Raw genomic sequence first — 21,625 nt, 5'->3', positions numbered from 1 at the left:
CTTTTAATAAATACATAAACTAATTATTTTCTATAATTTGTCCAACAGATTCCCTCTAAAGATATTATAATAAGAGGAAAGTGGTTGAAATTAGTTGGACGCGTTGGTTGGAATCCAAAGAAGAACTCTACCATTTGCAGCAATTCGTCTTAAGAATGAATGTAAACTTAATAATTTAGGAAACGAAACTGTAATGAACCAGTTAAATAAATAAATATGTGGGAACATCTCAGACACGGCCATCCGAGGCAGAGCCTGTAATATGGGTCAGACAGATGATATATCTAAGATTGTTCTGTTTTAAAGTCAATAAAATAAGGAGCGATGAAAAAAGTGTTTTTATTTTTATTTATGCATTTTTTACACTATGTCAAAATTATAATCTGGACAACAACAGTCTATGGAACAACTCTCTCTAAGGGTCGAACATCGAACTTCATTAACTTATCGATGGTCCTCCAAAGTAAAGAAAGGTACATCACTAGCTAATGCACACACTGAAAAATCAAAATTGGTCACGTTTTATCGAGCTGTCAGTTCGTCTATACGCTAGTATATACTAAGTCTATGGATAACAATATCTATGTATATACAGGGTGTCCCAACAGGGCACCCTGTATGTATGTACAATGAGGCTGAGAAATATAAAGAGATGGCGTGGCGCTGTTCAGTATGACGTATAGAGTATGACAAAAAACTCCTCGAGATGCCACTCTTTTCAGAATTGTTTATTTTTTCTCTATGACGGTATTACGGTTACCGTAATGACAATCACATGTCAATGTCTTTTTTTTTTTTATATTAGGTTTAACGGCCCTGGATACGTGTCCTTTTGAGCCAACACTTGTTAGTTCACTTCACTTCACAGTTTGTTTATTGTATTTATGATGTATTTATATAGCGGTGCATAAAACTTCTGGTCAGCCAAAAGATCTTGGAGGCGTGTAGGTACTTCATCATCATCACAGACACTTTGTAGTTCAGTCACGAGTATCAGTCTGTGAACACCAAAACTTTGACAGTTAAATACGATGTGATTTAAATCAGCGTTATCTTCTTCACAAAAAGTGCATTTCGAATCTTGAACTAAGTTTAATCTCTTCAGGTGAGTCCGGGTCTGGCAATGGCCAAATCTCATTCTATTTATGGTGGTAATGAATTTCCGACAATCAGCTGTTTTATTGCGGTGGTACCAAGGTTGGGCGGGCGGGCTTCCTTGGATATCAGCATACCATCTTCCCTTTTCTTTGCTCGTCTCCTTCCAATAATCATGCCACAGTAATTTCATTTTGTGCTTCAGTTGAGAGTGGTAGTCAGTAAAAGGAATCTTTAGGTCTGTGGAGTGATCTTCATTGTGTTCATTTCTGGTTGCTTGGTCAACTATCTCATTTCCAGTGAATCCTCTATGAGATGGTACCCATACAAACTCAATAGTTTTACCAGTGTTGTACAAATCGTTAATTACATTCTTAATATTAATTACTAAATAATTTACAGAATATTTAGAACAATTATTTTTTAATGCAGTTAAAACACTTAAGGAATCTGAGAAAATAATAAAGTTTTTAAATACAATATTTTTAACATACAAAAGAGCTTGATAAATGGCATAGCTTTCAGCTGTAAAAATGCTACATTTACTGTCCAACTTAAAACATTTGGTAGATTTATTTTGAGGATCATAAAATGCTGATGTTACTCTATCTGCTGACTTAGACCCATCAGTATACAGAGAATACAAGTTATTAGTATCTAAAAATTGCAGTAGCTCAGCCTGACTATTAAAATTTTGTTTATTTACAATAATACTATTAAAATGAATATTATAGCCATGTCTGTAAAATGGCCATAAAGAGTCTTTGTACATATTTACAGTAATAGACTTTAAGTGAATTATGGTACGAAGTAATTCTGGGATATTACCCAATAATAATTGAGATCTATTTAAATATGGGCCCAAGCTATTAAATGAAATATTATGTTGAGTTGGAAGAATTCTATTTAAGACACAACTATTATCTGATGCTATTATCTTAAGGCAAAAGCGTTCAGCTATTTGAAATCTTCTGAAATGCAGAGGGGGAATGCAGGTTTCACATTGCATAGCATTAATGGGGGTGGAGCACATAGCACCAGAAATTATTCTTAATGCTTTATTTTGTATGATATCCAATTTCTTTAAGGTAGTAATATTTGCATTCATATAAGCTAATGAGCTGTAGTCAAAGTGACTACGAACTATGCTTTTGTATAACATTGATAATATCTTTGGGTCAGATCCCCAATGAACTCCAGCAAGAGATTTCAATATATTCAGTCCTTTACAAGCATTTTTAATTATATAATTAATATGAGGTTGAAATGTTAGTCTTTGATCCAACCATATCCCTAAAAATTTCTTATCTTCTAACCATGGTAATGGACAATTATTATAAATAACTCTAGAGTTACATATGGTATGTTTTTTACTAAATAGCATGACTCCACTTTTATTAGGACTTATGTTCAACTTGAGTTTTCCAAAATAGAAAGAATGGACCTGTTCAAGGGCATCATTTAAGTTATTTACAGCTATATTAACATTTCTATTTACAGTGTATATTAACAAATCATCGGCAAACTGCAAAAAATTTACATTTGTTAGGGTTAAGTATTTATTGATTTGTGAGGTATATATGTTATACAAGAGAGGGGAAATTGTGGCCCCTTGCATTGTCCCTTTGTACACATGTCCTGGTCCATGTATATTATTATTAAATTTGACATACATTGTCCTGTTATATAAAAAATTAAATATCCATTTACAGATATGACCTGGAATGCCTATTTCGGACAGGATTTGTATTAGTACAGATGGATTAACATTATCGAAGGCACCTTGGACATCAAGAAATGCACAAACAGTTGCTGAGTGACCATGAAAGGAATTCTTAATGTCTTCTACAAGAGAAGTGAAACTTTCTGCAGCACTACGCCCCTTTCGAAATCCAAATTGTTGTTCAGGTAATATTTTATTTGTTTCTACAAAATGATCTAATCTTGTTTTAAGCATAAATTCAAATAGTTTACCTACGCATGAAGAAAGTGCGATTGGTCTGTAGGAATTAAAATCGTTTTCTGGTTTATCTTGCTTTAAAATTGGTATTACACATTGTGTTTTCCATGTGTCAGGGATAGAATTAGATATCCAAAGCAAATTAAAAATGTTTAATAAAGTTTTCTGTGCAGTTATGTGCATGTGGCGAATAAGTTTGTATGGAATATCATCTAGGCCAGGAGAAGTATCTATCCGTGTTTTTATTGCTGCTAAGAACTCATTGAAGGAGAATGGCTGAGAGAGAAAATCATTACTATCATAATTATTTCTATAAAAGTATTTATTTAACGAAGCTTCATCTATTTGTTTCTCAGGAGGAGATTGAGGTGCATATTTATCCAGAAAAGAGGGGATCCACTCATCATTTTTGGGTGTTTTGGGTAAGGCTACACGTTTAAATCTTCTTATATAATTCCAAATTGTACTGACTGGTGTATATCTATTGAATGACTCACATAACTTACTCCATCCATTTTTCTTTTTTTCTGCTAGTAATTTCTTTTTTAATGCGTCTAGTTTTTTATATTGAATGTAAGAATCTATTGAAGAGTTTGATCTGTACAAATTTAAGGCCTCTTTACTTTTTTGGACGGCCTCACTACATTCAGTATCCCACCAGGGAACAGGCTTTTTTAATATAAATTGTGTAGTTTTCTTAAATTTAGGTATACAAATTTCTTTGATTTCGTTTAATTTATTGCAAAATTCATTGTAACTTTCAAGAGGACAAGAATGATTTATTACTAAGTCTCCCAATTTATGTTCTGTTTCAGATAAGAACTTCAGCCAGTCAGCTTTGCTGTACACAAAACGATCAATGGGACTACCTATTTCATATTTATGTACTGAAGTCTGTATATCAATAATAGTGGGAAAGTGATAGCTGCCCATGGAGTCATCATGAACTCTCCAGTGGCAGAGTGAAGCTAAGGATGGACTTATGCAGGATATATCTATTGCTGAGGGATTTTTATTAGGGCTACCTACTGTGGTTGGAGTTCCAGTATTTAGAATACATAAGTCGTATTCATCTATAATATTGTATATCTCACTACCTCTGGAGTTAGTGGAAAGGCAACCAAAGGCAACATGATGTGCATTAAGGTCGCCTGATAGCATAATAGGTTTAGGTAAATCATTTAAAATTTGCTTTAATCTTCTTCCTTGAAACCTACGTTGGTTGTTATTAGTAGGTGGACTGTATGCGCATAATAATGTCAGATTACCAGCATTAGTTGATAAGATTATAGCCGTGGTTTGCAAGAATTCATAAAAGGGTGTGGGAGAAACTGTATATTTTAAATGGTTTTTTACTAATATACCTACACCACATCGTCCGTCCTTACCGTTTTGGTAGACGAAGTTGTAGCTGGGTATATTAAAAGTATTTTTATCTCTAAGCCAGGTCTCATTTAATAGACAAATATCAATGTCGTTGTCATATAAATATTTTAGAAACAATGGTTTTTTGTTCATAGCGCCCTCTATATTATATTGTGATATTCTAATAAAATCTTTATTCATTTTTTAGTGTTTTTGTTAAAATTTCTTTTATTACTGTTGTTGTTATCGTCCTACCACCATTGCCAATGGCCACCAACGCGGCAATCATGCCCTTCAGTACAATTTCATTTGATAAAATTTCATTTATTAAATTTTCGTTGCTTAAAATTGTTTTTTTTTTATTCTCAATAGTCTCCCTTTCGTGTACCTTAGACTTTTCCGTTATATTTTCATTAGTTTTAAGTATTGTTTTAGCTGTTGGTGTTGCAGCTGCTGGTGCTTTCATGGAAGAGGCATAGTTATGATTTCTGGCACGTGGTGCTGGAAAGTCCTTCTCATAATTTTTAAAAATGTTGTCATTTTTGTTATTTTTCATCGCCGAAGCGTATGTTTTATTTTTTAATTCATTAATTTTAGTTTGTTTTATGGGGCAGTCCCTTGAAATGGCCAGGTGCTCTCCGCTACAGTTGATACATTTGACAGCTTCATTCTTACATTCTAAATAATGATGGTCCCCGGCACATATGGAGCACCGTTGAGCCGACTTACATATTTTAGCTCCGTGATTGAATTTGAAGCACTTGAAGCACTGCAACAACGGTGCTACATACTCATGTACCTGGAACCTGAAGATGTCCAGGTAGACAGCTTCGGGCAACGAATTTGCCAAAAATGTCACACTCACAGAATTAAATGGCTTAACTTCACCATTTACCTTGCGCGTAAAGCGCCGTACTGCCACTATTTCTAATGACGACTGTAATTTCCTAAAAAGTTCCTCATTGCTTATGTTTGTGGGTACAAATCTTAAAACGCCGATTTTCTCCACAGACCTGGCTGGAATGAACGCCTTCATTTCATATTTCTGAAGGAAACTCTCGTTTTTCAGAAAATTGTTAGCAGTGTTTGTCTGAGAGAAGGTCACTCCTATTTTGCTTGCGTTGATTCGCTTTATGTTTGTGACTCCTTTAATTTCATTCCGAAATAATGTGGCCAACATCAGGGGATTCTTGTTCCCGAGCCGCTCGCCCGCCTTCGTGCTTTCTACAAATACGAGGTACTCACCGCTGCCGCTGCCGGTACTCACGTCTGGAAACACTCTCTTGTAGTTAGGTTTTGTATAGGGTATGTACATGTCGGAATAGTCCCTTTTGGATTGCAGAGACTCTTCGTCATCATTGTCCCGGCCCCTCTTCAGATAGGGCGGGGAAGCTCGATCTCCACCCCCAGGGGACCCAGCCCCCGGAGGCTCCTCCATTTTATACACCAAGTATATACAAGTTAATTACAATATATTACAGTATTAATTTACAGTGTTTAACTAAGTTTTAATAATTTTCGAAAAACTTTTGTAAAATCGCGCCTACTCTTTTCAAAAGCCCGCCAAAAAGTCTCCATGTCAATGTCAATTAATTTCCACAGACCAGTTTTCCATTTGCGTCACTATATTTGGACCGACAGATGGTTATTATTCTGAGGTTTGCATGTTTTATCACAAATCCATATTTCACGTGATTCGATTACTGTATTATTCAGATTTGATCAACTAGGAGATGAAAGTATTTGAGGGAGATTGAACTATAAATTCCCACTATATTACAGCCGCTTCTACAGTACCTTATGTTATAAATAACAAGGGATAGTCCGAATTATAGTTTTAGTGCCATCTAGCGTCGAATAGCAGAAGCTGAAATAATTCCACAGACCATGCCTTTTGACAATGACACTGTCAGTTGGTTACTATGGCAACCGTTCATGTAAACAAAAATATCGATTTAATTTGGATGTACAAAACAATATTTTTATGTTTTTGGTACATAACTAATGGCAGAATTACACATACTTGGCAATATTCACGGGGCCAGCAATTTTAAATATCAATCACTGTTTTGTAGATATTCATTTCAAGCAGGTGAGTACGAAAAATTTACTTGGTATAATGGTGGATGGTTATGAACCGGTCTGAACCTTTTTACGTCTGTAGCAAAAGGCAATGCGAGAGAGTTTAACCTTTTAAGCTGTTAATATTGTTACAGGACCGAATTGGACAGTAGTCTCTGGCTTACCAGAAGGACAGACTGTGTCAGGACAACTAGGCTCAAGCCAATCTGCTGTTTGGAGCCACCCACTTGATATTCATTATATCACTAAAGGATTACAAGGTAAATTCTTATCAACGCAAACTTTAGCTTTATACTTTGGCTATTCTCACTCTTGGTAAAGGCATACAATGTACTTATTTTATTACAGGTTGGCCCAAGTTATTACTGCATGTAAGTTGCCTGGACTCAATAGGCCAGACCTGGACTGTTGGCTACAGTTGCTGCAGCCTGCCGGCAGTCCCCGGCTACCATGAGATAGAGCTTCCATGCTGGGCCCCCTCCGCAGCCACTCTCACAGACAGAATCAGACAATACTTCCTTGGAGGGTCACACCAACTACTGCAAACTGATATTATCAATATTGGCTTAGATAGGTTTGTTATTAGTTCAATAAGATCAATAACTTTGTTGTATCTTAGTGCTAGGTAAATTTTAACTAACCATCTCACTTTTTTTCAGATTGAAATTAAAAACTGAATCAAGAGGCACTGTAAAACTGCATGTTGATATAGTATTAAGGAACTTCAGCCAGTTTGGGGTAGAATATAAGTAAAAATGATTAAGGTTCTGTCATATCTTGCCTTTACTATGCTCTCCCTTCTGATCCAGTTTGGTGTGATGGATTACATTCAGGCTAAAATTGATAAAAATGCGCCACACAAAGATCTCAATTTAACTAGTCCAAACCATAGATTCAGTGATATTTTAAAAGCATACAGTAACAAAAGCCACGCACTTTATTACCAAACAAATCTTGCAAAATTTACTGATGCAAAGGTTAAGATAAAGTCGTCTTCCCCTGTTTATATGAATGTGACATTGGCATCTCCTGCTGATGGCGATGTTTTAACCACTACTGGAGCATATGACATTCTACTGTTTGATGATAACACAACTGCCACTGAGGTCTCGTCCACATCAGAGTCTTCATTTTACACAACAACTGATTTTGAAAACATCACTGAACTATCCATATTTAATAATAAAAATAATGAAACAGCAAAGCCTATTGAAGCTCCTAAAAAGAGGTTGAGGGAAGAAGATTGCTATTGCGACTTACTGGTAAGATTAACTTTAACAAGCATAACAAAAAATGCGGTATTGATTTATAAATTTTATTGTGAAATATATTTTATGTTACAGTACCAAGTATGTGACATCAACTGTTGCTGTGATGGAGATTGTTTGGAAACAGATCACAAAATGTTTGATTGCATGGAAAAGGGAAAAAATCTTTCACATGATGTAAATTTCTGCCCATTTCAGGGGCATTCAATATTTTATACAGATAATTTATTTTGTGTAGCCCACGCAAATCTCCCAGAAAAACGAAAAATCACCTACGAAGAGGTAAGCATTTATTCTATACAAACTTAAAAATAATCTTAACATAAAAAGTACCTATACAGTTATTATTAATTTCAGAATAATGTGGATCTTGCCAAAATGACGGAGGATGCTTTAAAGTGGCATTCCACTGCTGGGACAGACCCACCTACTCCAACCTTTAGCATGAGTCAATATTCGTATGGTGACCCAATATGGATTTTAAGAAACGGATCTGTGACCGCCATGGGTAAATGAATCCTCTGCAATATGTAATTTGGATAAAAGTACCTTGTGCTGATAACTAATGTGGAAACCGAATATTTTCAGATTTACCAATATCTACAGTAAATAATTATTGCGACAAGAGAACACCATTACAGTTTTTGAAAGAAAAAACTATAGTCTGCAATGTTGTGATTAAGGATTTAGAAATGTTTCATATCTTGAAAAATGTAGAGGAGTCCAGTATCATCAGTGTAACAAATACATCTGCTAACAGCTCTATATTGGTGAGTATCTCATCGGCTAACTCATAAAAATACATGTAGCTGATACTTTGATATTACACATAGCTGTTGTTTTTCTTTCAGAATTGTACAAGTGTACACTGCACTAACTGGACCGTATTGTTCTGCGACTCGGCCGCGTGCGCTCCTTACAACAAGACAGTCCACGAGCCCGCGTGCACCGACAACATCGTATGCACGAATTTGGCACGAAAAGTAGAATACGTCTTCTATTATTACGAGTCGAAAATCATAAACGCTACTGTTAATTTATACACAGAAAAAGTCTCTCCTATGGTGCCCTTCTTAGTACAAGACATTAGAGTAAGGTTTTTTATACTATCTAGTAATAATACGGAAGAGAAAATAGTGCGGTTGAGTGGAAACCCCGGCTACCTCAGCGGCTTGCCGGTGATCGCTTCATACGAGAGTAGCAACTACACTCAACTATTTTTTAGTAATGAGTCACAATGTAACAATAATTTAATCTATCCAGAAAATAAGAATGGCATTTGTACACTATCCAACACCACAAGCAAAGTTTTAAAATTCGGTTCTAACTTAAAAAGCAAATGTCGCTATATACACAAGCAAATATCAGTCGAGAATGGAACTTCTCTCTGTGAAAGTATTCAGAACAACATAAAAGAGTTATTGGGCTTAACAAAGAATACAGTAATATCTCCTCTGGGTAACCCTTACGAATTAAAGGACGAACACTGGATAAAATTTGATTACGATATGTCACATCTAATGCCGACTTACGGTCACAACGAGAGTTCTGTAATTAATTGCTACAATATAATAACGAAATTGTCACTTCTTTTTGGATATGCTGATGTTAGCGATGTGGACACTATAGGGAAGATCAAGATCTTAATAGCTAGAGGTGTCGTGTCATCGCGCAACGTGACCGTGTCTGCGGAGGAGCCCGCGGTGGTGATCACCGTCGAGTCCACGTTCGTCGACGTCACTCGGCCCCCGGCCTATGAATACGCTGGAAGTCCACAATTAAACATTCATTTACCTAAAGATTTCTTCTTCCCTTTTCCATCTAACAAGTGTAACAGTAACTATGTATTTAACTTAGCGTCGCTACTATTGATTTGTATTGTTATAATATTTATTCCAAAATAAAAAAGCGTGTGGTAATAACTAATAATTTTTATTTTGAAATAATTTAAATACTTCTGTTACTTCTATCCACTGCTAACTTGGCATCCACGCTTGGATCTTGAGTCTGTGTGATAACCTGCAAATAAAACCTAACGTGAGCTGGGGCAAAAACCTAATACCAAGTGTAAGGGGTAACACGCTTATAAAGTGTGCGCGCTGTGTAAGTCATTGAATTAAAATCTCTGGCCGACTGCCGACTGCGGGCGAATGTGAACGGGCTATGCTTGTTTACCGTTAACCTCTATAACGTCAGACAATTCACATATTAACCCCTATAACGTCGCGTTCATACTGACCTATGCGACGTAAGTGTAGACCTTGCGGTCGTCGGGCGTGCGCGCCAGGTACTCGCGCTCGATGAGCCCCTCGATGCGCTTCTTGATCACCACCGGCGACGGCAGGAAGCGCGCGCGCAGCTGCTCCGTCACCTCCGCCACTAGCAGCGTGTGCTGGAAGAGATAGTAGTAGGTGAGTGAATGCTTCAATGAATTCAAAACAATTTGAAGCGAAAATTGTAGGATGGTAGTAAGTTAGTGAATGCTTCAACGAATTTTAAAATAATTGGAAGCGAAAATTGTAGTCAAAACAAGTTGTAAGTATATTCTCTACATTAGTTAGTGTCTGCTCTACATTCGATATGTTCTGCTCTACATTTGTTAGTGTCTGCTCTACATTCGTTATGTTCTGCTCTACATTCGTTATTTTCTGCTCTACGGTTATTAATGTATGCTCTACATATTTGTTTGTGTTTGCTGTACATTCGTTATGTTCTGCTCTACATTTGTTATTTTCTGCTCTACATTAATTTGTTAGTGTCTGCTCTACATTTGTTAGTGTCTGCTCTACATTCGTTATTTTCTGCTTCTGCTTTACATTCGTTATTTACTGCTCTACATTTGTTAGTATCAGCTCTAAAATTCGTAATTTACTGCTCTACATTTGTTAGTGTCTGCTTCTGCTTTACATTCGTTATTTACTGCTCTACATTTGTTAGTATCAGCTCTGAAATTCGTAATTTACTGCTCTACATTTGTTAGTATCAGCTCTACATTCGTTATTTACTGCTCTACATTTGTTAGTATCAGCTCTGCATTCGTTATTTACTGCTCTACATTTGCAGCTCTACATTCGTTTTAGTATCAGCTCTACATTCGTTATTTTCTGCTCTACATTTGTTAGTGTCTGCTCTCCATTCGTAATTTTCTGCTCTACATTTGTTATTTTCTGCTCTACATTTGTTAGTGTCTGCTCTCCATTCGTAATTTTCTGCTCTACATTTGTTATTTTCTGCTCTACATTTGTTAGTGTCTGCTCTACATTCGTAATTTTCTGCTCTACATTTGTTAGTGTTCATTCACACGTACCACAACCACACCACGTCGCAGCGACATAATGTGGTCAAGCTGTGGTTACGTGTGAATAGTGTCGCAGTGGGGTTTTGCAGTACATTCGTTATTTTCGGCTCTACATACAGAGCATTGGGTGTTCGCCAATGCAGTGATAAACTGATAGCAACCGAGCAGCTCACCGCGCACGCACCATTGCTCTCGCTTTAACCGAGTTTCCCCTCGCTCCTCAAGTCGCACCTAAAAAGTGTGTCTTGCACATTAGTCAACTGTGAGTACTCACGGCCATCTTCTTGCGCGCCTTCATGATGCGCACGATGGCGGCCTCGATCTCGTGCTTGCGGTCCTCGTCCACCTTGTTGCGGGTCTCGCGCCGCTCCGGCTCCGACTCGCCCTTCGCCGCTACTGTCTGGATCTTTACTCTGTACACGAGAATAGAGATGTTATGATAATTATGATGATTGGACGCCTCGCGTGTTCAAGTGTTTGAAGGCGTCTGTATCAGGAGAGTTACTATACTACTTTACCAAAAACGAACAAACGAGAGCTGTCGCGGAATCGGCACGTTTAATACAACGAGATAGAGTCGTGGCTCGCGCAGCAGCGGTCCGAAACTTAGTTTTTCGCCATATAGAGTGACTCCCCAGGGAGGTCATTCTCTAAATCGACCAACGAACAAACAAGAATTGTCACGCAATCGGCACGCTTAATTGAACGAGATAGAGCCGTGGTTCCGAAACTTCGGTACAACAAATATGCAGTACCCGTATCACGAAAATTCGAGCTAACGAATAGAATCGAATGCGAGTGCGACTATTGTCAACTTGACAGCACTTTCGAACACTTTTTACCTTTCGAATGAGTTTCGAAAAGAATGACCACAGAGTACATAATATTATTCTGACAATGACCTATGGAATGATAGCTGTCAAACTTTCGCAAATCTATACACCGCCATTTTGTTGTTGACAGGTTGACAGCACTTTCGAATAGACTATCGAATAGAATGTGCTGCGTTTTTTCCGGATCGCTCTACAGCTATACTCACGACTCTATCTCGTTGTATTAGGCTTACCGATTGCATGACAGCTCTTGTTCGTTCGTTCGTTCGATTTTGGTTTTTCTCTACAGGCGCGGAGTGCTTATTTTTACACGTAGTCTTCATACTAGCACCTTATCATATTACTTCTTACTAAGTCCACTTCCTCACCTATGCAGCTTGGACGTGAAGGCGTCATTCACATAGAACTGGTGCGCGGGCTCGATGTCCTTGGTCTTGGGGTGCTTGATGAGCACGCGCTGCGTGGGCTTGCCCATCGCCAGTGACTGCAGCGCGCGCACCAGGTCCTTCTCGGGCACGTCCGTCTCGTTCAGGATTTCCTGTGGAGGATGAGGTTAGATTGCGAGGGAAGGTTGTTGAGCTTCAGAAATGTTCAATCATCTTAGCCTTAGCAAGTAGGTGACAAACATTAACTACAGAGTAGGTAGAAAAGGGGCCTCCCCGAGTGACTGATCAACTGTACTTTATTAAGATGCGTCTAGCGCACCTATTACGATACGCTATTCTGACCGGCTTATCCTTTCACCACAGTGACAAAACGCGCTCTAATGTTTATCACCGAGACACGCTAACAAGATCATCAATCTGTAGATTGAATTAATAGATAAAAATTGGCTGAATTTTTGGCTGATAACGATTCTTTGCACTGCCACTTTGCAAATTATTAAAGCCAAGTATAAAAAGTAATCTAATTAGTACAGATCCACAAAGCCTTACCTCATACGTCAGCTTCGGACGCTTATTGAACAGCAGCAGCACACACATCTGGAAGGTGGACACCTGTATGATGTGCCGGCGCGGCGGCGCGGGCGAGTGCGGGGGCGAGCCCGACGGCGCCGACAGGAACATGGCCGTCAGGTCCGCGCTGCCGAGTTGAGGCTGCAGGGAGAGTTGCCGCCCGGAGTGCTTGGCTAGGTAGAAACTGTGGAGAGGTTGGTTGGATTGAATGGTTCGTTTAGCGTTGTAAGTATAGTAGCAATGTCGGTAACCTATGGGCTAGCTTAATCAGATATAGATGTATGGAAAGTTATAAAAGACATGCTAGTTTTACAGTTCTAATATTCTGAACTGCATAGTGCATAGCTATAAAATACAGTCATGGTACAGTGGCACATTTATAGGTGGCATACGTACAGCATTGTATTTACATACATAACCACGCCATATACTAATTTACTTCTCATTGATTTTACTTTAGTCCCGGTGTGATAGGGGGCTATATTTCGGCCACCCTTACTATTGTATTTATTTATTTATTAAATTCTTTATTGCACAAGTATATAATAAATGCACAAAAGATGGGGTTAATGCTAAGAGCTATTAATGCTATTGACAACATTTTAAAATTTTATAGTAGTTGAAATTCGAAAACCATTTAGAGATATGGCTCTAATATTCCCAAAAAAATTGTTCCGATTTTGTATATGCTTTACTTTCCAAAGACATCGAAATCTTGAGCCACGTAGTTGTAACATTTACCTTCTAAAGACGTCGAAGGCGTTCCTGGGCGCGGTGGGGATATTGCACTTGGGCGTGGCGCTCTGCGTGGGCCAGAAGCCCGTCGTCAGCACGCGCACCGACAGGTCCACGCCGTGGAGGTTCGTCTGCCAGGAGAAATTACAGGTTACAGGTGGAAAAACGTCAATGGTTACAATGTTACAAGTGGCAAAATTGCAAAGTTATAAGCCGCATAACAGAAGCTATCAAATAATGTGTACTCTTGTTGACAAATAAATGTTTCTTTATCTAAATGTTATAATGTATTTTGATGTTTAAGATGAGAAAGGCTTCTTTACTTAGGCGAGAATAATGTACAATTATGCATGGACCCAGCTTTTAATAAAAATAAGAAAAGGTGAGTCACACAGAAAGTTTGTAGAATGTTGATGGTATAAATGAAGCCGCATAACAATGGTAGGTAATAAGAGTCAATTCACTCACCCCAGAGGACAGCACGTGTTCCTTGAACTCCTCCATGATGGTGTTGGAGACCGTCATGTCCTTGAACATGCCCTCCAGCTTCGACGTGAACTGACATCCACATTCAGTCTGCAAACATAACAACAACACGTTAGACTATTATTGTATGAAGTGTTTAATGTTGTAATTTATATTTTATAATAACTAACCAAATATGATATGAACTCTACAATAGTAGACTTGGTTTTAAAGAAAAGACAAATCACTTATTAAATCTAGCATTACAGATTACAGCTACGTACTACAGTTATAATCCGGCTTAAAGTCTTAAGATTCTCTGCAAAATTCTTTACTTTTACCATAAAAAAGGCGAAACGACAATGGGACCAAGCAAAGAATAAAGAAAATCCAAGACTTTAAGAAAGATTTTCTCTAAAATACTATGAAAGTTACACAGAATCTCTGAGATGCCATTGGATTCACTTTAGCTAAACTTTACCGAATCAGTACCCAAAAGAGATCGCAAAATCCATTTCTATTGGTTCCCGATTCGGCAACTAAGCCGCATTAGCCAATGAGAGCTCAGAGTCTGTACAAATGAGCATCACAAGACACTTACAAACAAAATGTCTGTTGCCTTCGTGTAAAGAATTTTGCAGGAATGTAACGGACAGGACAGGACGGGACGGACGGGGCGGCGTGACGTCACTACGTACTGACTGTGTGCTCAAAGTGCGACACGTCTCCGATCAAACAGTGGAACTCTCGCGGATCCACATCCTTCAACATACTTTCTTTCTGGGAATGGTGGGAACGGTTTGAAGCTAGTGTGCTGCAGTTTTGATAAAGTTAAGGGTGAGGCCTCATAGGTGTGTTGCGTCGCGTCATCGCAAAGTAACGCTCTAAAAAAAATATAGGTGCGAGCTGCGACGACGCGACGCTCCAATGTGGCCGGGCCCTAAGAGTAATCTAAAATACCTACTGTAAAACTTCATATGGTTTTAATTGGATTTTGAGTGTTTCTTAGCCTCCCACTTTTTTTTCGCTCCTCCTAATAGGATTATATCGACCCTACCCTTCTACATACAGTCATTAGCTTCTGACTAATGAACACTGACCTTGAGTTTCGAGATCATATTCTTCTCGCTGTCGTCAGACACAGACTTGTTGAGCAGCAGCCGCTTCGCGAGGTGCTGCTTGTAGTAGCGCTCGAACACGTCCTTCTCCTGCAGGAAGCGGAACAGCACCATCGTCTTGTCGAGCACAGCCTCGATTTCTTGCTCGCTCATCTGGGGAGGGAAAGAGATGGAGTGAGTTGAATGGTGCGTTTATTGAGCAAGCGAGGAATCGGAGAGGAGGAATCTTTGCTGTAAAAGACGAATAGAGGATGAGCGCGGACCAATGAGGTCGCGCGGTTTTGACATAGGTATTTCACCAACATCTCTCCTCCAATATTTACAGTGTGGTTTCCTGCCAGAGTAAATTGATGCTCGATATTTCTGGACATCCGTATAGGCCAGCTGCGTTTTCCATTGTGTGATCGACATAATAAGACCTCAAATACTCCACCTATTCACTAACCACTAGCTTTAAGATAAAATAAGGTATTCAAACACTTACGCCCTTCTCCCCCTTCTTGAGTTTCCCGTCGATGAAGAGCGAGAGGAACTCGGGCGACTTGTTGTTGAGGTTGAGGAAGTACTCGAAGTCGGACGCGATCATGTGCTTGAAGATCTTGTCGTTGTTGAACGAGTTGTGCAGGAAGTGGTCGAACCGGTCCTTCAGGTCCAGGAGATTCTGAGAAAGACGGCAGTTATATTATGAGTTTATAAATTGGGATAATTTATAGTCAAATTAGCGATAAGACCGCCTGTACCCTAGTTAAGTGTCTATGTAAAATTTCTTAATTATTGTTAATTATTTCTTGGTGTACAAATAAAGAGTACTCTAGCTATCTATTTATCTACATTTGGTTTTAAACTTGTTAGTTTAAGTTTATAGGAAAGGAAGCAAGGCGCGCGACCTAAGTATTGTCACAGTTGTGACTCGCTCACATAAAACCTTGATGCAGCATTGTCGTTCGCGCCTTGCTACGGACGGCACACTACCTATAGTCATTAAGTACATTAGGTACATTCGGTCCGGCACTTGCGACGCAGTGTGTACACAACACCAGTCACCCACCTGCACGAAGGCGATGGCGTTGGTGTTGTGGTGCGTGTCCGTGACGAGCGCGCGGCCCTGCTCGCGCAGGTGCGCCGACACGGCGTCCGCCACCGTGCGCAGCCCGTCCGGCACGCGCGACAGCAGCTTGTACACGCACGCCAGCTCCGCCGTGCGCGTGTGCAGCAGCATGTGCACCACGCCTGGGAACATTTAAGATGTAAATTAATGAAATCGCTGAAAGTGGGGTAATTTGGTTGCACTGACAGGCGGGATGAGGGGCGCCCGTACGCGTGCAGATCGCGCGTTAGGGTGCTTACATAGAGAATCGGGTTCCCTGCACCCACCCGCACCGGTAACCGGTAACCCGATTATGTAAAAGCGCTCACTCACGGAGCATTTCCCGGATCTTTAAATGTCATGAGCGCTTTCGCATAATCAGGCTATCGGCACAGGTACGCACCGGTAACCCAACTCTCTATGTAAGCACCCTTATGCGGCTCGGAAACTTTTAGTGTTTTGCGGCACTGATCGTTCACTGCTTCGTCCATAAGTAATCTGCACAAGCGGCTATCATTTAATTTTGAGGGGAACATGAGGGGTATAGGGTGAATTTGGTGGTGGCAAAACCCAACTGGTATAATAACCGAAATAATTTTATATATTTAGAGATCACAAACCCGAGTTCTCCATCTCCACAATGGTCTTCATGTGGCGCTCGATGAGCTCGTGCTCCAGCACGGCCACGACGCGCGGCTCCGTGCTCTCGTCCAGGTAGTGGCGCGCGCGCTCCGCCTCCTCCTGTATGCGCGCCTCCACGCGAGCTATGTACACTGCCGCGCTGTTCTCAGCGAGGAACTTTTGCGATTCCATCTGCGGGGGTAATGGGTGATGGTGAGATTTACTATCGGAAACAGGCCAAGAGAACAGAAATTTCTGATTTTGATGACAATAGATTGATGATAAGACATTATTTTCCTCCACAGTTAATTGATTGGTTATGTTTTACTCTGGAATCTGTCTCTCATGGATAAACGCAAAAGAGAGCTTAATTTTATCGGCTTACAGGGGTTTATCAACATAAAAGCTGGGCGAATTAACTTTGCCCCAGGCCGTCAAAAACCAGATGCCGTATTAACCTTTCAGATACACCCAATTACTCATCAATAGCCTTATACATCCACTCACCCTATAAAACTCGGCCGACTGATGCAGGAAAGGCTTCTCGAAGTCCTCCTCGTACACGGCTCTGGAGTTGATGCCGAGCACCATGAGCATCTGGCAGGCGTTGCGGATGGCGAGCCGGTCCACCACCTCGCCGCGCCGCTCGCGAGCTACTAGCTCCAGCAGCGTCTGCCGGAGGTGGTCGCGGATGCAGCCGTAGCGGACCACCTGCGAGGTAAAAAGGGAGGGTTGAAACATGGGAGACATGGATGGTGGTAATGGTTGCTGGTAGTAGCAGGGGCTAAGTGCCTCTGCCTACTTCATGCCAACTGTTTACTTCAATAAAATAAAAAAGTTTAAGTTTACATTAAGACTTAAATCTGAGACATGGCAAAGTATTAAAATGCGCGATTGATAATGTTAGGTTTGAAACTATGTACTGATAACTATACCTAGGCTAGACTTGCTACAGTGCTAAAGACTGTTAACCTCTCTCTCCTTTTCTATACCCCTGTCTATCAGCGACTACGTATGTATGTACCACCAACTGAGAGGTCTAATAATATTTATCATGGAAGGTACATCATGGAAGTCAGTGTCTTGTCTTATAGTTTTAACATAAGAGTTTTATTTAAGTAATGCAAAGGGATAGTACCTGATCTCTAAATATAATGAGTCCAAGATTGTACACGTTGTCCACTTCATTCTGCTGTACGTAAACCCGGTCCATGTACATGAGTATGTCCCGGATCATCACCATGCTGGTCTGGTGGTCCGTCCACGCGTTGTTCAGCGTCTGGAGGAAGCCGTTGTGCAGCGAGTGGAGCACATCCTCTCGGACCTGAAAGTTGACAACTTGTTTATTAAAACGGTAGTATCATTGTCCAAATAATGCCAGTCATGATTTTACATTATAATATCTAATTAATCTATGTACAAAAGTAAATATCCTGAGCGTTTTTTGTCATTCTATCAACCACATTCCATATGATCTATTCCTATTCTATTTTCTGTGGGGGTGTAAGTTCCTGCACCTGGCTCTCTTGAATGGAACCTTTGTGCATATCCCCAAGGTCAAAAATGCCTTCCTTGGACCTTAGCTTGGACCATTTCCAACCACGCTGGTGCACTGTCGCCCTGTGGGTTGGTGTGTTCAAATATCTAGATGTGCTAAATCTAGATATGCAGGTTTCATAATAATATGATCCTACTGTATAGATTTTTTTAAAAATGTCAAGTGTTTATCCTGTTTATCAGTAACTTTATTTAGGATATATAATTATTGTTGGTGTTGTGACTTACAGGCATTTTGCCATGTTATATATGCAGAAATTAACAATTATAATGAAATACTTCGGACACATGACTCTCTAACCTGCCTCACATGACTCTCTAACCTGCCTGCCAAGCATGGATTGTTGTTGCCAAGCTCACTCAGTCTGGAGATGGCTAATGTCCAACAATAGATGCTTAATCAAGTCAGCTATTTCATTATAGTATTATAGAATTTATATAAGCAACAACATGGGAAAACAAAAGTTCATGTTCTCTTACATGAACAGTTAATCACTCAAAAAGTTAATTACATGCAATATGAGGATGCAAGACAGGGAAAAGACTTATTAGGCATATAACATACTTGAATTTTACCACTGACCTTGGTTTCCAGATGATGAGTGACCACTTCCTTGAGTCCAGTGTATAGTCGTTCCCCGTGCTTGTGAAGGACCATAGTGTATGCATTGCGGTACAGTTCTTCAAATGATAAGCCTGAATTGTTTTTCTTCTGTATTTCCTGTATGGCATTCTTGAGCAAACTCCATATGCTCTCAACATACTTCTCATCCATAGTCATCTGCAGTTAAAATAAACCAAGTTATCAATGTTACTGATTTACAAATGAGGTAAGAGCATTGTGCTGGAAATGGTGAAAATCTGTAGTCAATAAAATAGTAACAAATCAATATGAAAGAATGACCCAAAATGACATCTAAACAAATTTTGATCCAAACAAATAAATACTGTATAGGTCATGTAAATAAGACCATTTAAAAAAGGACTCTTGGTACAATAAGTGTGTCAAAAGTGCTCTGCTGTACTAATAAGCTAGTATCTTAGTAGGAAATAAACATCCTCAGTAATGCTTATGCCTGCATAGTATAAGCTGAGTAACAAACCCATGTGTCCGGGTACAATTGGTAGTGAGCATCAGAATAGTTCCACACTTGAAATTTTCTGGTCATCTTAAACTTTGGGATGCACTTGATTTTTAGACAAACATTTATAACAAATACAAAAAGGTAGTAGCAAATTATTTAATAACATCCGATAAGAAAGAGATTTGTTGTGCGTTTCATTAGTTAATTATTGTCAAAAATTATGTTATGACATGTTTGTATTATAAAAAAATTGTTCAAAGCAGATGATGTCAGTTTCCATATTTGAAATGTCTATGAATTTGACAGTAAATATACAAGTTCACCAAGGAGATCCAGGACAATAGCTTTTTAATTACACGGTATTAAGCTGATATGGTATTGAGCCTGTACTGTCAACTATTTCTTTCTGAATAATTTTCCCAGTGGGAAACTGAATGTTACAGAAACAGATGGACAGTAATGGTAAGCCTATTTTCTATGGGCTTAGCTGAGTCTATCTGTCCATTTTATAATAATTACACCCTTGCACAAGTCAACTTCTACGATTCTACTGCTACACTCAAGCCGGCTTAACAATTGACCTATTTAAATCAACAAAGCAAATTAAAGTAATTTGAAACAAATGTAACATTCATGTTATTCAAGAATCATTAAGAAGGTCATGAAGGGTGTATGTTTATACTCACAGGAAATGCTCTGATCCGCATCTTGCCCGGTTTGTCTTTTGGTAATGTACTCTTCATCATGTTGACTACACTATTTAACTTCACTCAAACACTAGTATTAATATTTTTGTCACTTAATGTTCATTTACATTCACAGGAATGCCTCATTGTTACTGTCATTAGCATCTGTAATAAAATGAGGAAAAAATTAGCTCAGTGTGCCATAATTTACACAAGGTCTTTACACTTTTAGGTCTCAATGAGCTGTTTGATGATAGGATATTTATAATATTACAATAATATAGATCTAAAGTTATTATTTAATGAAATTAGACAACAAATGAAGTCTCACAACAAAAATGAGAAAATTGTATCTGTCAAGACAACAAAAAGCTTGAGACTTCTCTTTCGCTCTCATGTCAAAGTTCGTATACATCAGCGCCACCTTACTTTGTGACACAGCTATTCTCTTTTCAATACATATCCCAGTTATTTTTATCGCTATGTAGTTTCAGCATAAAGACTCACGTATCAAGGGTTTTCCTTTCCGCTCCAGTTAACAATAATGGACTCCTTCAACTTAATTATTATGAATTTTTCACTTTTTACCATACATACCTACACCTACTTTTACAATTCATTTGTTTTTTTACTGAAAAAAATAAAAGTTAGGGTTGTACTTCATCCGAGTTCCGAGCTTTACCGGTTTATCGGTTCGACTCGATTCTACTTGTTCGTTTATCGATAGTTAGGCCATAGACTATTAAAAAATTATTATTTTGAGGAATTTCCATATTAGTACCGCTACTCACCGCTAGATTCCTCTACTGGCGCTACTGACATTATTGGCGGTCTACTCCGAATTATAAATAAGTTATCTCGTTAGGTTTGAAAATTTTGAAAGACAACAGATTATATACTATGGAAAATGCATAAAAATCCGGTATCTCGGCCTCCCATACCTACATCCAGGTAAAAAAATCTATGAATAATAAGGTATGGTGTAGTACTTACGTACTTAGGTTTTACTTCGTATACGTACGTATTACGTACGTATTATTACCCTCTTCTTAATGTTTCAGGTAATTTATTAAGCTTCTATAACCATATTTGTTATTACTTAATAAATCATAAAATTAAATTGATATCGGCTTCTTCGTTTTGGTTGGCTTTGGCAAGGCTTATAACGTTGGTTTGGGTAGGTAGGTGTGTTGGTAAGACGAGTTCACAAACATTGTGCATACCTATAATAACTACTGTAAGTAGTTACCAATTAGAAAAAAAAACACGGTTTTCTTATTGGCTCCATTGTTTTTAGGTAGGTAGGTACTTAGGTAAATGTTTAAGTTGCAAAGAGATTAAGGTATTTAAGGTAGTTAACAGGTACAAAATAATTTGAAACAGCTTTATTTAAAATACAATAAATAAGTATTTA

The 21,625-nt window shown here is 38.8% G+C and overlaps 3 protein-coding genes across 5 annotated transcripts; 2 read left to right on the top strand and 1 right to left on the bottom strand.

Moving 5' to 3' along the window:
• Nucleotides 1-6,352: 6,352 nt before the first annotated feature.
• On the top strand, nucleotides 6,353-8,245 carry LOC105386144 (B9 domain-containing protein 2). Of its 2 annotated transcripts, XM_011556645.3 has the most exons (4): nucleotides 6,353-6,512; nucleotides 6,637-6,762; nucleotides 6,851-7,076; nucleotides 7,162-7,406. In XM_011556645.3, exons 1-4 carry the CDS (start codon nucleotides 6,425-6,427, stop codon nucleotides 7,253-7,255), a joined length of 534 nt encoding a protein of 177 aa, XP_011554947.3. In that variant the 5' UTR covers nucleotides 6,353-6,424; the 3' UTR covers nucleotides 7,256-7,406. The 2 variants fall into 2 exon arrangements, with proteins under 2 accessions (XP_011554947.3, XP_048487623.1); XM_048631666.1 differs by lacking the exons at nucleotides 6,353-6,512; nucleotides 6,637-6,762 and adding an exon at nucleotides 7,846-8,245 and having other exon boundaries at nucleotides 6,936-7,076; nucleotides 7,162-7,764.
• Nucleotides 8,246-8,253: 8 nt separating this feature from the next.
• Nucleotides 8,254-9,692, top strand: LOC125490980 (tectonic-1-like). Its single transcript, XM_048631659.1, has 2 exons — nucleotides 8,254-8,540; nucleotides 8,622-9,692. The coding sequence occupies exons 1-2, from the start codon at nucleotides 8,463-8,465 to the stop codon at nucleotides 9,672-9,674; spliced, it is 1,131 nt and encodes a 376-aa protein (XP_048487616.1). The 5' UTR covers nucleotides 8,254-8,462; the 3' UTR covers nucleotides 9,675-9,692.
• Nucleotides 9,687-20,872, bottom strand: LOC105386146 (cullin-3). 2 transcript variants are annotated; one of them, XM_011556649.3, is made up of 16 exons: nucleotides 20,719-20,872; nucleotides 20,212-20,376; nucleotides 19,024-19,221; nucleotides 18,022-18,207; nucleotides 17,391-17,594; nucleotides 16,883-17,075; nucleotides 16,224-16,405; nucleotides 15,660-15,836; nucleotides 15,158-15,328; nucleotides 14,061-14,168; nucleotides 13,599-13,723; nucleotides 12,837-13,041; nucleotides 12,270-12,439; nucleotides 11,343-11,481; nucleotides 10,010-10,162; nucleotides 9,687-9,789 (listed from the first exon to the last, which is right to left on the bottom strand). In XM_011556649.3, exons 2-15 carry the CDS (start codon nucleotides 20,269-20,271, stop codon nucleotides 10,010-10,012), a joined length of 2,271 nt encoding a protein of 756 aa, XP_011554951.1. In that variant the 5' UTR covers nucleotides 20,272-20,376; nucleotides 20,719-20,872; the 3' UTR covers nucleotides 9,687-9,789. The 2 variants fall into 2 exon arrangements, with proteins under 2 accessions (XP_011554951.1, XP_011554949.1); XM_011556647.3 differs by lacking the exons at nucleotides 20,212-20,376; nucleotides 20,719-20,872 and adding an exon at nucleotides 19,544-19,770.
• Between the last annotated feature and the right edge of the window lie 753 nt (nucleotides 20,873-21,625).

Source organism: Plutella xylostella, chromosome 4 (assembly GCF_932276165.1).
Source record: "Plutella xylostella chromosome 4, ilPluXylo3.1, whole genome shotgun sequence".
Lineage (NCBI taxonomy): Eukaryota > Metazoa > Arthropoda > Insecta > Lepidoptera > Plutellidae > Plutella > Plutella xylostella.
The sequence above is the reverse complement of the archived record's forward strand: the minus strand, read 5'-3'. Positions and strand labels throughout refer to the sequence as shown.

Excerpts from the sequence above, each read along its gene's own strand:
- LOC105386144 (XM_048631666.1), top strand. The coding sequence starts at position 7,258 with ATGATTAAGGTTCTGTCATATCTTGCCTTTACTATGCTCTCCCTTCTG. Across the intron at positions 7,765-7,845 it reads ATTGCTATTGCGACTTACTG|TACCAAGTATGTGACATCAA; the intron begins GTAAGATTAACT and ends TTTATGTTACAG.
- LOC125490980 (XM_048631659.1), top strand. The coding sequence starts at position 8,463 with ATGTTTCATATCTTGAAAAATGTAGAGGAGTCCAGTATCATCAGTGTA. Across the intron at positions 8,541-8,621 it reads CTGCTAACAGCTCTATATTG|AATTGTACAAGTGTACACTG; the intron begins GTGAGTATCTCA and ends TTTTTCTTTCAG.
- LOC105386146 (XM_011556647.3), bottom strand. The coding sequence starts at position 19,609 with ATGACCAGAAAATTTCAAGTGTGGAACTATTCTGATGCTCACTACCAA. Across the intron at positions 17,076-17,390 it reads AGTCGGCCGAGTTTTATAGG|ATGGAATCGCAAAAGTTCCT; the intron begins GTGAGTGGATGT and ends TTACCCCCGCAG. Across the intron at positions 16,406-16,882 it reads TGTGGAGATGGAGAACTCGG|GCGTGGTGCACATGCTGCTG; the intron begins GTTTGTGATCTC and ends AAATGTTCCCAG.